The sequence below is a fragment of the Cygnus atratus genome, chromosome 16 (assembly GCF_013377495.2).
Source record: "Cygnus atratus isolate AKBS03 ecotype Queensland, Australia chromosome 16, CAtr_DNAZoo_HiC_assembly, whole genome shotgun sequence".
Taxonomy (NCBI): Eukaryota; Metazoa; Chordata; class Aves; order Anseriformes; family Anatidae; genus Cygnus; species Cygnus atratus.
The window spans coordinates 5826337-5840501 of record NC_066377.1 but is presented as its reverse complement, the minus strand read 5'-3'; the positions used below and the strand labels follow the sequence as shown (position 1 = coordinate 5840501).

The 14165-nt window shown below is 54.8% G+C and overlaps 1 protein-coding gene across 5 annotated transcripts in view; it reads right to left on the bottom strand.

The window, feature by feature from the left end:
* Positions 1-13795, bottom strand: part of PMEPA1 (prostate transmembrane protein, androgen induced 1) — a 45131-nt gene extending 31336 nt beyond the window's left edge. The window contains exon 1 of one of the 5 annotated variants that reach the window (XR_007708930.1): positions 13549-13713. Coding sequence is in view for 2 of the 5 variants with exons in the window: in XM_035548426.2 (XP_035404319.1) it covers positions 13549-13651 (103 nt within the window). In the remaining 3 variants the exon portion in view is untranslated. Of the gene's footprint in view, positions 1-9835; positions 9913-12514; positions 12780-13548 lie in introns of those variants that run through there. The other 4 variants (XM_035548426.2, XM_035548425.2, XM_035548428.2 and 1 more) reach the window with 4 other exon arrangements.
* Positions 13796-14165: the final 370 nt, after the last annotated feature.

The following is a 14165-nucleotide window of genomic DNA, read 5'->3' as shown; positions in this document are numbered from 1 at the left end:
CAGAGGCATTTCACATGAGGCACAACGCAGCAAAAAGTCAGGAAAAAAAGACAATCCCTTACTTCTCTCCGGGCTGTCGGTTAGCAGCGCCTCAGCGTTCGCAGACATGATGTGACCACGGGCACGAGTCCCTGCGGACTCCCAGCAAAAGCCGAAGGCTCAGGAGCGCCCGCGGGACGCCGGCCGCTACGCCATCCCGCAGGGGATTTCTGCGGGGAGCACCTGCACACGTAGCCTTTTTATGGAGCCCATAAGGACCGTCTGTCGCTGATAACGGCACTAATTAGTACCTGCCACAGTCAGATTCTGAAGTCCTACCGGCCTATCAAAGCGGCCTTTAACCCGGGAGCACGTTGGCAGCGCCGCGGCTGCCCCGGCTCGCAGGCTGCAGCATGGGCCTGGAGGGGTTGAGGAGGTGGCAGAAACCCGTCAGTCCTCCCTGCGGGGCCTGGAGACGGGATCTTCCATGCACCCGAGAGGGCAGACAGAAGCAACTGTCTCACCCCAGGAAAAGATGAAGGGTCAGCAAGTGGCTGTAAATTACTGCAGCAGCTAAACAGCTCGGGAGCCGCAGGCCCGGCCAGCTCGCTGATTTTTAGTCATGCTGATTTAGAGGAAGGAGCTCGGAGGTATCGCAAATCGATTCTCTGTGCTCAGGAGGCAGGAAAATGTTGCTGGGCCAAGGCAAGGGGTCGCCTGCCTTGGTACGGACAGGGCAACGGGCAGCCACCAGACCCGGTGTGTGGGCACACACCTGAGCTGGAAGCGGCACCGGCATTTATCAGGATGGGAAGGAAAGGAAAGGGATTCTCCCGAGCCCAACGCTGCCTCGTGGTAATAAGCCGTGACCTCCTCCTGCTCCTCGCTGTGTGTGCAGCCAGCAGGGTCAGGACCGGCCGTTCCCCAGTGAGGGAAGGGCAGGAGGCAGCAGGAGGTAGCAGCCATTCCCTGCCCCTCGCAGGGCGATGCTCACGGCAAGGACAAGCTGGAGCCGAGGCGATGCTGGAGCCCAGCGTGTGGTGTTATCGCCCAGGGCGTTTTGGCAACATGGGAGCAGCGAGCCTGGACTCTCCAAAGTCAGGCAGGATTTTAGGAAGCCGCTCCTTGCCTCCCTCTGGACTTGCCTGCCTCTTGTGTGCTCGCAGTTGGCCGTTCATTTCGCCAACTTTTTAAACGCAAATCAAACTCTGAAGGAGCAAGGTTTAAAGTCAGTGCTTTGACCCTGACCTGAGCCAGCGCCAGCTCTCCTCCTTTCCTCCGTTCACACATAACCTTTGTTTTCTTTATCAAATGCAATCATCAGCTGAGGAGCAGGGCAAAGCCCCAGGTGGTGCCCACAGCCCTCCTGTGGCCACAACCCCAGCACTTGGGCTGGCTGGACCAGCACCTGTTTGCGGCTTTGTCTGACCCCAGTTGTGCAACTGACCTGGCTGCCGGCACAACGAAGATGTTCTTGGTCAAACAAGCGACGACACGAAGCATGGAACGGAGCAAGCCACGTTTGTCCCGCTATGCCTCTGTGCAACACTTGCCGGAAAACGATTTTTGGTTGCATTCACAAAAAGATTCCCAAAAGGAGGCAAAAGCACTGCGGGCGCTGACGTGGCGAGGCTTGGCTGCAGGAGCCAGCCCCATGCCAGCAGTGGGGCCATCGGGGTGCCACTGACACGGGTGCCACCCAGCTGGCTGAAAGCAGAAGTGCCCGTGGTGCCGAGCAGTGGGGTCTGCGCGGGGCTGGGGACGCGGCGTTTCCTGCAGAGCGCAGCAGCAAGGTGGGAAGGGGACGGCAAAGCCCTGAAGCAGCGAGGGCTAAGACCCCAGAGGAGCACTCGGGCCACCCTCAGGCTTTGCTCCTCATCGCCACTCGCAACTTCACTGCACGGACCGTGGGCAACGCGCTCCCGAGCGTGCAAGGCTTTGCGGGACACTGCCTCTGCAACGCCGGACAGCCAGCAGCAGCTCGTAACCGCACCAGCACCCAGCCAAGATACGCTCCCCCGTCGGCAGATGGGATTTATTGCGGATGATTCGGCCTGGAATAAAAACATCAGCCCCACCTCTCACAGCGTATTTACTGAAAGCCACTAAACATTAAACAGAGGCAAAAAGTGTACACCAGCAACATCTGGAATTTATCCCTTCCTGCCTCCGCAAAAAAAATAGATAAATCATGCCCTATTCTTTTTGAGAAAGAAAAGTGATTATATAGAATTACAATGCTGGAAGAAGAGAGAGAAGAGCAGAGATTTTCTTTGAAATGCTGTTTGGGCAGTTAAAAAGGGATAGTTCCAAAGAAGAAACAAATCACATCTCAGCTTCTTCCACCCTGTCTCAGTGCCAGGCTTTACTCCCATATGCTGGCTAAGACACTCCTAGGAAAGCAAACGAGTTTTCCTCCTTGCAAGACCTTTCGTAAGCTCGAAAGAAAACCAACTCTAAGTCCTAACCGGCTGAAGATACCTCCAAGAAATGATCATTCCTCCAATTCCTGCCAGGAAGATTCAGAGGAGCCTTGCTGCCTGTGGAGAGGAGCTACCTGGGGACCAGCTGGCCAGGAGAGGAAGGGTCAGTTGTTACTCAAGAGAGCCGATGCTCTGTCTCTCCCAATGGAAGAACAGAAAGGCTTCAAATATAGAAAGAGGAAAGGCTATCTGGATTGCTGTAAGGATGCAGGGTCAAAACACGATACCCTTCACTTCCTCGGGCTCCCAGTCCCAGAGCAGCTGGGTGACAGCTCTGGGGCAAACAAAGCCACCCACCGCTCTCCTCCAAGCCCACAGAAGTGCCTACAGCCACGAAATTATCCAGCTTTAACTAGCTGCATTGATCGGGCTGGAAAACAATGCTGCAGTTCTTGGCATGCTCGCAGTCAGGAGGGCACAGCTGCAGGAACAACCCGTTTCTCACCTGCTCGCCTTTACAGCCCTAAAAATGACATCCCGTGTCCCTGCCAGCCCCAGTGCTGCGGGACGAGCCTGAAGGGCAAACATGGGCGAGGTGGAACCGATGCTCCAGCCGCCTTCCAAACAAAACAGCACCTCAGCAAACGACAGATAAATCTGATTTTGCAAACCAGGGCAAGGTTGTTCCTAGAGCCAGTCCCATGGTGTGGCTCCTCAGCCCCCCCGTGGCCCCATCCCCTGAGCAAACTGGATGTAGGATTTCATCGGGACACTGAAGTCAGAGGCCGTAAAATCCCTGCGCAGAAAAACAATTACACCTATTTTTGTAACAGCCAATTTAAGCTTGTATTTAGGTCCCCTCGCATACCCCTGCATTACATAAAGCATTCCTTCCACTTGAAATGTGGATTTTTAAAGGTCGCTTTGCTTAATTTAATAGAGCCTTAACGTGGGTCTGCGAATCTCTGGAAGCATAACCAAGGAAGACACGTGGCTGCGAGACACAGCGTGATCCCGCCGAGAGCAGGCAGCGGAACAGGAGGGGATGAAAAGCACCTCCCGAGCTGCGAACCTGCTGAGCCTGGAGTGCACTCATGGGCTGAAGAGCAGCAAAACCCTGCGGTCAAGTCAAAAGGGATATCCCTGAATACCCGCATGGGGCTGTAAGCCTGGTGTGAGCCTTCCCCTGCTGCCCAGCCACACCAGCTGGGCTGAGCCCTCGCAGCCATGCTGCCCTCCAGTCTGAAAGGGCTACTTTCTGAACTTAAGTTATATAAATGCAGCCATCTTTGTTTGTTTAAAAAAAAAAAACAAAACACTGCACTAATAAAAAGCAGAAAGCAAATCTTTTACATTGAGACTGTCCATCACGTTTATCATTCCTTACTGTTCAGGCCGGGGTGGCAAGTCAATGGACACCGAGAAGTATTTACCAAGAAAACCCAAGAGGATGCGGAGGATTAAGAGCCACCAGCAGACCCAGGAGGTGCAGAACCCCGTGGGCTGTCCCGCACAGCACCCAGCGCACAGACCTGCACCAGACCCAGCCTCGCTCCTCAGACAGCCTCTGGGCCATCCGCAGGCTCTGCCTGCCTTCGCTGCACGAGCTGAGAAAGGATCGACTGATGTACGCTGCCATGAGTAAGCCATGCTAGAGAAACACAAAACGCTCATGGCATCACAAGCCAACGACTGGTATCATTGAGTTGTTACGTGTGTGTATGTGAGCATGCTGGAGTGGAAGATGCCCAATGGAAAATGCATCCTCAAATGGAAAAATGCATCTGCAAATTCAAGCAAATTCCTGTTACACTAATACAGCCATAACAACAGAAGAGAGACTCCTGTTTATTATATGGCAAATTATCACAATTTAATATCATTTTACTCCACATTGTGTGAAGCAAGCGTCCATAAATCATGTTGCTCCTTAAGGGTCCTAACTGTAGCACCTAACAGGCCAAAGCACCTTCAGAGCTCAGCACCAATGAGCCTGACCTGCACACACGGGACCAAGCCATTGAAGCCAGGAGACCACAATACCAGCAGTGGTGGAAAGGGCAGAAAATCACAGGCAGAGCTGGAACTGCTCCTCTAGGAAAGCAGCATGACATCCCCCAGTAGGGACACTGGCCTCCCGCAGCCTCGGCCAGCTGGGGACACCAACGGCACCAAGAACAAGACTGACACCAGCGCGCTGAGCTCTGATTCCCCCCCGAGGCCCTAGCAGCAAGCCGGTGTCCTCAAGCTGGCAGCTCCACGACCGGCAGCACTGCAGGCAGGGCAGCACGGGTGAGGTGTGTGAGGCTGGGGGCACGGCATCACTTCTGGGGCATTTTGTGTAGCATGAAGCGCAACAATCAGAGCGCTCAACGGGAACGCTACGGGGGGACTCTCCCACCCTCCCCACACACAGCCCCACAGGCACACAGATTTCCCAGGACTCGTCCAGGGCAGAGCTGCGGGTGGATGGATGGAGGCGGCGAGTGGCTTCAGAGGGACGGTGGTGGGGAGCAGGGCTTGGGAACGCTGGTCTCAGCGCTCAGTGCTTAGATGTCTTCAGGAACTCATCCAAATGGCACCGCTCCCTTCCCACTTGCCCTGCAGGTAAAGCTAGCATGCGGCTTACACAATCTGTTGACTTAAATAAAGCAAGGGCAGGAGGAGAAAGGGGTTCAGCCATCAGAAGAGGCTCATCAGTCCTGTGGGCAGCAGTCGGGGTCACTTCCCTCTCTGAAGCACACCACGCACGTCCGTGTCCCGGTCCCCTCTGTGAGTGCATGCTGCAAATGTGCAGCAGGACGGTCAAAGCCTTCCCGGCTTCAGGCAAAGGACAAAGTCCCACCGCCAAATTCTTCCACCCTCTTGGCCAGCACCGATGCTTAAATTCAACGTACAGAAATCTAAGTCCAGGAGCTCTGCGCTTGGAGTCCTCCAGACACCAGCGGCACCTGAGCGGTGCCCGCACAAGCGTGGCAGGGCCTGGGGGCTCGGGGCCACATCCACGGCCAGATCTCGCAGCGCTTGCTGCGCTCCACTTGCCTCCACAGCCATGAGAGGTTTCTGAAGCACCACGGGCTCTGTAAGCACAAGGTCTGGTCGGGTACACTCATTTCAGGTGCAAAGCCCCTGTGCGCCGTGCAGGTCTCAGCCAACTCAGGCACCCAAGTGGATGGCACGAGCAAACGCTGCCTAACCCAAACCGAAACACCCAAACCTGAACAAAGGGATTCTGAAGCGGGTGCAGCCAGAACTGCTTTTGTTATCAGAGTTACAGAGGGGAAGATTCATTCTCACAATTAGTAAAATAGCACAGAGGTAGAAGAAAGCCACCTTGTAAGACGCAGGTCTGCTTCCCTCCGAGATTCAGAAGCACCGAGGATGCATTTGGGAGGAGAGGCAGCCCACCTGGCCACCACCATCCCTGCTGAGACATCGTGCAGCCATTCTGCATGATGTGCAAATGAGAAATGCTATCAATCATCGTGAACCACAAAGTTAATTATGTATTAAGCCAAATTCTGCATGTAAGGGATATAATAGCTGAGGTCTGCAACAGCAAAGGCCAGGACTTTGCTACTACAAACACACACAGTGCACGTTATCGTCTGAATCTCAAGGAAGGTAGAGGAGACTACCAAAACCATTCCGATGGTGAGTTCCTTGGGAAACATGCTAGACACTCAATCCCTTTCTTGTATCAGACCTATGCTAGCATTTAAACAGAACCTCCTGTAGTGATCTTTAGCAAGGAGCAGATGTGTTTTTTGAGTAATGGTTAGTGTTACTTAACTGGTTATATTCACTAATGTAATTGACACCTATTCCATCATCCTTAATACACCCACTTCTTTCTCCGATACCATAAATAGATTAGAAAAGTTTCTGCAGATGGCCATGACCCCATTTGTTTGTGCACTTAGCCATGTATGAATCACTCTTGGCTTGTAGCAGCACTCTGGAATTACTGAAAGATAACTAGTCGGCACAGACACCAATAAATGAATCATGCTTTCCACAAGACCAAACCTTTGGGCTTTTACAGACTCCAATTACAAAGTAAGAAGAAAAGAACAAAGAAATTACTCAGTCTATTTGTACAAAGTCATGCAGAGTTGATTCATAGTTTTACAGAATTATTACTGACAATCATTTGTAGGGGGTTAGAGTAACAAACCAGCTACTTAACATATTGGGCAGGATGAAGAGAGCGAAAAAAAAAATAATCCCCAAACCACGTCCTGCATATGATTCTTGAAAAGTTGTACTGATTTCTCTGCAAGTGCCTCTTTTCACTGTCACTATGTTCCAGGCCTGGGGGTTAACCAGCTCTCATTCTCCAGGGCTAAATTGTGCTTTGCTGGGCTGCTTGGGCCAGGTTCACAAACGTGGGCAATCCTGCTGCACCTGCTGCAGCGCGCGCGCCTCGTGCCAGCAGAACGCCGCACGCGCGGCTCCTCGTCACCGCCTGCGTGAGCAGGGCCTCGTGAATGGATCTGGGAACTCACATGTGCAAAAACACCTGCATTTCTGGATGTACGATCCTGAATATACACTGCAAGTGAAAGATCAGCCAGTCAGAGGCATTTTATTAAGGACATGTGCGAGACTGAATACGCCAAACACTAACGTGTGAACCAGTTGAAAGGACTGTGGACATCCACCAACACCGACAACCTGTGAGGCAAGTTTCAGAAGATGTGCAAGATATCTTTACGTAATGCCACAGCCTGTGACAACACTGCCATACACCACAAATAGATTAACCATGCCCTGCTCTACACGGAGCGTAAACCTACTCTTGCATCAGCTGGGAATCAGAAGTCTGGTTACTTGGGAAAATTGGGGATACTGTATCAGCTATAACCTTAACAATGTTATCTCACTTTACACACTCAAAAAGTAGTGCTCAGTTAAAAAATGGAAAGGTGATGGGGGACTTGGTGCTGCCCTGACCCCCACAACAGGCACCAGTGCATCTGAGTGTTACAGCTGCATCTACAAGTCCCACGGCCACGCCGCCTGGTGTCCGCCCCACCAGCACCCCGTAGCAGCGAGGGATGCAGAGTAACAGGGATGGCGTCCGACAGAACAAAGTCGCTGGCGTTCTGGAAAAGGATGCAAGCCAAACAGCATCGTGTTTAGCTAAGACATCCCAGTGCTGCTACCCTTTGCACTTACCTAAGACCCAACTTCACGGGCTCGTTGAGCTTGCAGATGAAGCGGGCAGCCTTCCTACACACCAGCTGAACTTGGTGCAGAGCAGAGCTGCCAGCCTCGTACACCTTGGAGTCAGAGCTCAGGACAGGCCAAAAGCAGGACAAAAAGAGCGACTACACAGCCCTGCATCAGTCTGGGAAAACTTGCCTACTTGTCCTTCATCCTTAAGGCCGCTCACTGCCCAACAGAGGTAAACCCAACCCAAACTGGCTACAAGAAGGAAAGATGTTACACGAGGTTTAAACAAAAAACCTTAATAAATGTTCTCAATTCCTACCCCTCTCCTACTCCATCCCTACTACATAAAGTAAGGCAACGAGCTCTCTTGTATAAGAATATGTAGGCGATGACAACCTCCTCCCTCCAAACAGAGTTTATCTGAGGATGTGCAGCAGATAGAAGGGGAAGAAAAAGGTTCCCACCAGCACCACTACAGCAGCAGCAGGCTGTCTTTAGAAGGCTTCTGAGTCAGGGTCTTCGGGTGCAACAGAAGACTAAAAGGATGCATGTGCTAAATGGTAACGTCCCCTTCCAGGTGGAAAAAAAAGCTAAGTCAGGAACCTGCGATGTCAGGTGGGAGCTCAGCTAAATACTGTACAACATGCTGCAGCAGAAATGCTAATGCAAGCTTAGGTTTCACACTGGAGATATTTCAAAAGATTTGCAAAGCTTTGATAATATTTAACGTCTCTGCTAATTTCTTTTTTTGGTGTAATCATAAATTTACCATAGTAGCCAAAAGATCTGGGATGAACTACAAGTTCCAGCTGGCTGCAAAGCAGACAGGAATAATGTGCGCTGTTACTATTTTCTCTCACAACACACCTCTGCAGAACTGACTTAAAATGAGAAAAGAAATTGTGAAACTGTCATTACAAAGAAGCATTTAAAATGCAGATCAAAGTGCTGCCTTGGAAGCTGTATTCCTTGCCAAAGCATCAAAGCTCTCCTCACTCTCAATAGCTCCCCAAATCCTCTGATTTGGACGATAAACTTCTACAACTGAAATCCATCTGCTTCAAAAAAATAAAAAACTAAACCCAAGAACTCCTTTCTCTGGTTACCAATGACTTCTTTAACGAGTTCTTTTTAAACTATTTTCTTGTAGTGCTAAATCAATTAACTTTCACAGACGGGTGTATGCTTGTGTACACACACAGGCACTACCCCAACACTTCAAGTACTGAGAACTCGGCGCTCAGAGGCGTGCAGGTAGGTGGTCTCGTGCACAATGCCTGTGCTGTGGACCTGCACCCCGAGGGGTGCCAAGCCCGCAGCGATGCAGCAGCCCGCAGGACCGGATCCAAAAGGCAGAGAGGCAAGGTCAGATCCCGGTCCCACAGAGGGGAATCCTGCCCCAAAATCCTGGTGCAGCGCAAGCAGTGCCTCCTCGGGGCTGATCCCCGACATGTTTCCTCACCTAGGACCTGCCGAGCGACCTACCTTCCGCCACCCAAAAGAATTATAAAATAATCAGGCGGCAATTTCGCCCCGCAGACAGGATGAGCACTGCGAAAAACATCCCCAGCGACATTAATGATTCCTTTGCTTTATGGACGTCTGGGAGTGTGCTCACGGTGTGAACAAAGTTTCTAGCTAATTGCAGCAAAGTGGCCCTTGCACAGCTCTCCTCGCGAGCTGCCCAGCCAGGTTTTATTACCTCGGATGTAATCAGCCACCAGGAGATGCACGGTATCAGGGAACCTGAAGGATCTGATTAGATAAACTGCACACCACGCATGGATCTCCCTGCAGGAAGCGAAGTGGCAGTCGGGTTTTAAAATGAAAAGCCATCGCAAATAAATGACCTTTCTTAGCTAATTAGAGTTACCAAATTCTGACGGTTGCTGTTACCTGAAACAAGACCAACAGACATGACTGCACAGTGAGTTACTCAGGAAAGGAGCTGGACTCTAATTACTGCCTATTAGTGACACCGTGTATTTTGGTACTTCCCTTGGAAAGGTCTCCTCACGTCTATCCATTTATAATTTAGGTTTACAAATTCATTCTAAAGCTGGATTTATCTAACCGCCAACTCTCAGCCCTGGAAAGCTAAAAATATTAGTATATTTGGTGAGGAACAGCAAATAGAAATAAATAAGCAGAGGGAAGGTGTGTTGGTAGGTATTCGTCTCTCCATCTGCAAAGCAAGCAGCACTGTGAGGCTCATTCAGCACCCTGAAATTTTTTTGGGGGGGGTCAGATCCCACCTTGGGAGCTCTTGGCTTGAAGGAAAGCAGTAGGGGTGCTGCATGTCACGCACTCTTCAGTGCCAGTGCTCTCACAGGCAGGATCTCACAGGCAGGATCTGAAAACATAATACCGGGTGAAACGAAGGCAAGCCAGAGGCTTGTTCAGGGGGCGGAGGAGATGCACCACCTTCAGACACAGCCTAACAGGACTTACTGTGTCAAACACCCTCCCGAATACACCCTGATGCTGAGGGAAGAGGAGGCATTAGCCAGATCGTGTTTCTGTGCTGCATTATGCATGATTCGAGGCGCCTCTGGAGCACGGGTGTCACAGGGCTGCGACCCGCCTTGCCGGTGGTGCGCGGTGCAACGCGATCCAGGTGTTCACCCAGGGGAGAAAAAAAAAAAAAAAAAAGAAAAAAAAAAAAAAAAAGACTCTCTTTCCTCCCATTTCCTCCTCTGCGTCTTAATTCTTCCATTCAACCCTGACTATAAAACGCTCAGATTACATCGCTGCTCGAGGGCACAAAACCAAACCTGCCTTTACGACCCCGGTGCTGCCCCGGCCGGGTGGGTGATGGTGGGAGCGCACCCTGGGGCGCGGTGCTGCTGCTGGGGCGCACCCCGTGGCTGCCCTGGGCGAGAGGCAGCGCCCGGCGTGGATGGAGAGGCAGCCAGGGACACACGGGATTCTCCTGGGTTTGGCCGAAGTCAGACCGAGAGCCACAACCTGAGCACGCTTTGGGAAAACGCTCTGCAGCCGGCTAAGGGGCCGGTGGCAGCCCCGGCTTTCCTGCGGGTGCTCACCTCCTGGGGGAAAACTTGAAGGGGGGAGGAAAAAAGAAGTAAATGTGTATTATGCGCTGTCCTGAAAGAGCCTGGAACTGCCACTGATGCGGCATCAGGGGAGAAACTATCTGCCAAAAAAGCAGCCCTAAGTGGAAAGGAGTGCGATCCCTGCTTGAGCCACCAGCATTTGGTTTGCTATTAAACCGAAGAATGCGAAAACCTCGGAGCCTCGGACAGAAACCTCCCTGCCAGCTCGCTCGGCCCCCCCGGCACCTCGGCTAAGGCCAGCACAGAAGCCAGATCTCCGCAGGACGCACGGTGCAGCAGGACCCCTGCCACCTCCCAGGGCACCCCATCGTCCCAGCCCTTCCTGGGCACCTCAGCCCCTCTGCAAGAACCCCCTGGGGCGCGAAGCAGCCCTAGCACGGGTCAGGTCCCCGCTGCTGGGGCTGGATGCAGAGGGACGGCAATCCCGGGATGCTGGAAAACCCACCCGGCGGTGCTGCCCGCTGCGGGCGAGCAGGGAGCTGGCGGGGAGGCGGGCATGCCGCCGCGCCAAATAATTAGTTATTTACGGACTCTTCCGACGCGCAGCTCACCCCTGACCTCCGTCACCCCGCCGAGGCGATTAGCGACCACTGCCGCAGACGTCTGGCTGCCCAGCGCCGCCGGCACCACGGCGCGGCCAGGGCAGGCCCCGGCCCCCTCCCCAAACCCCCCCGGCCTAATCCTAATCCTAATCCGGGAGCTGCGCAGGGACCAGCTGCTGCCGCCGTGCCGCAGCCCGCTGCGCGGAGCAAACCCTGCGAAGGAATAGTTTTGGGGATCAGTTGCACGGTTAACCTAATTAGAGGGTTAAATTAGAAGAGTTTACAGCTCTGCCACTTTCCCGAAGCATGCCGGCGTGGTAACTTTGGGCTGGGAAATGAGAGAGCATCTGGTGGTAGCTGCCCAGAGGTTCCCTCAAAGTCTTATTGAAAAGGTAAATAATAAAGCAAGCCGTCTGAGGGAAGCAATGCTGTAAGATGAATTTCTTTCAGGAGGCTCAGCTCTGCCCTCCCCACGGAAGCCAGACAGAGGGGGCAATGGGGTCACGGCCCCCGCAACGCCCCCACAGCCCCCCGGTACCACAGCGGTGAGCCCAGCGCTGCCCGCGGCCGGCAGCAGGCAAATCGAGGCACCGACAGCGACGAAACCTAGCCGAAACGAAAGGAGAAAGAGCAGCGGCGATGGAGCTGGGTGCCAGGCTCCGGGAGGTGACGGGGACAGGCCGGCTGACAGCAGCCATCTGCTCCAGGGGCTCGGGGCCCGTCCGGCCCCAAAAAGGGGCACCCTGAGGGGTCCTGGGGTGTCCCACGTGTCCCCGGTGTGGCACGCACACAGCGCTCAGCCTGGGCACCTGCCTCCCACCGGGCCGGTCCCACGCTGACGAAACGAAGACGACCAGCACCAAAATGCTCTCGCTGCAAGGTCCAAGCACGAAATGGGAAAGCCAGAGTGCTTCCAACAAACCCTCAAGCCAGCAGCCTGGAAGAGAAGGTTTTCCTCCAAAAGGCGCTGCCCCTTCAAATCCCCAACTTTTACCGTACCCACGAGCCTCGATCAGACACGGAGTCAAGGCTCTGCTCCTCGTAACTGTGTGGGACACAGCTCGTGCTCGCTGACTGGCTGACAGAAAAGAGAACTGTATCTTCGTTATTTACACGCTGCCATTGGTATGCACGCCTAGCCCGGCCTGCTCCAGTCAGGGAAGAATAATGGTCTATTCAGTACCAGCCGTGTTAATAAAATCAGGCAAATCCAGCTTAGTTTTGTCTGAACACGAATGAGATTAAATCAAGATTAAATGTGCATACAGTACAAAGGGGATGGTTTATGCGAAAATTCAGCAGGAACACGTTTCCGTACCGGTGTGCGAACGCCTGCAGAGCTTCCCCGGGACGCAGACACCTGAACGGAGCGAGGCTGAAAGCGGAGGAGGCGCGGGCAGGCGACGCTGGACAAAAGCCACCCGAAATACCCAGGGATGGATGCCGGCCCTAACAAACCGCTCCGCAACCCCGCCGGAGGTAACGGGGCAAAGTCTGTGCTCGCAGGAGCAGGCACGGCTGGGCCGACTTTCCCCTACGCCCACCGCGAGCGAGCCTGCCCCAGCGCCACGCCAGGAGCGTGGCAAAGCGAGCCCCTGCCCCGGGCTCTCGTTTTGGGCCAGTTTGCATCGGGTTTAGGTCCGGGGGCACGCAGCGAGGTGTTGGGCGGGGTACAACCTGACGTGCCACCCAGCCCGGGACACCCCAAAACCCTTCCCCTCACGGAAAGCGCCACAGCAGCCAGCTGAGTCCCGTTTCCCAGCCCGGCAGGGCTCTCCCCCATCTCCGAGTCCTTCGTGGCCAGAGGGGCGAGGGCCAGCAGCAGCCAGGCGGCGGTGGCCACGGAGGGCAGGCGCCGTCCTCGCTGCTCCCCGGAGCTCCCGCAGCCCGGGTGGCCGGGGCCAGCAGAGGGGGGACGACCGGGGGGAACCGGGACAACCGGGCACGGCTCCCCGGGAGGGGGCTCGGGGCCCCCCGGCACCGCCCGGCGGGGGCAGAGGGGAGCGGCTCGGGGGGGCTCCGGCGGCCAGGAGGGAACCCGAGGTGCGGGAGGCGGCGGTGCCGGGGTGGCCCCGGGGCCACGCGTGTCGCCTCCCCGCGTCACCTCCCACGAGTGTCACCCCCCCCCGCGTCACCTCCCACGAGTGTCACCCCCCCACGAGTGGCACCAATCCCGCGTGTCACCCCCCCACGCGTACACCCCCCACGCGTGCACCCCCCATGCGTGAACCCCCCCCCACGCATGCACCCCCCCCCCAGGCGTGCACACTCAATGCAGGCTGCCCCCCTTGCACACTCCCCCCCTTGCACACTCCCCCCCTTGCACGCCCCCCCAGCCGGACGGGCACTTACTGATCTCCATGCTCTGGAACAAAGACCTTTTGCAGTTGCATGTGCAGGACACATTGGGCTGAAGAGCTACGGCCGTGCTGTTCAGACCCATTAAGTTATACATTTAAAAAAAAAAAAAAAAAAAAAAGGAGGAAAAAGGAAAAAAAAATTATTAAAAAAAAAAAAAAAAAAGAAGGCGACGGCGACACAAAGAACTTCCCGGCCGCCGAGCGCTCTCCGGCAGCACCACATAAAGCCGGGGCTCCTCCTCGGCGCGGGGGGGGGAGCCGGGGGGAGGGCAATGCAGCTGCGAGCAAAAATTGGAAATAAAAAACCCGGCGCGGCGCAGCGCCCCCCCCCCGCAGCGGCACGGCCCGGCACGGCACGGCCCCGCCGAGCCCCCTCTGCTCGGCTGCCGCTGGGCCGCTGGGGGCGGCGGCCCCGCGCTTGCTTGCTTTCTTTCTTTAATTAATTAATTAATTTTTTTGGGGGGGGTGCGATGCGATCGCTGCCCGCCCCCCCTCCCCTCCCCTCCCCCCCCCCCCCCCCCCGCAGCTCATTCACGGCCCCGCGGCCGCCGCCAGCCGCGGGCGGGCCCCGTGACGTCAGCGCCAGACGGGGGCTGCCCCTCGCACCGC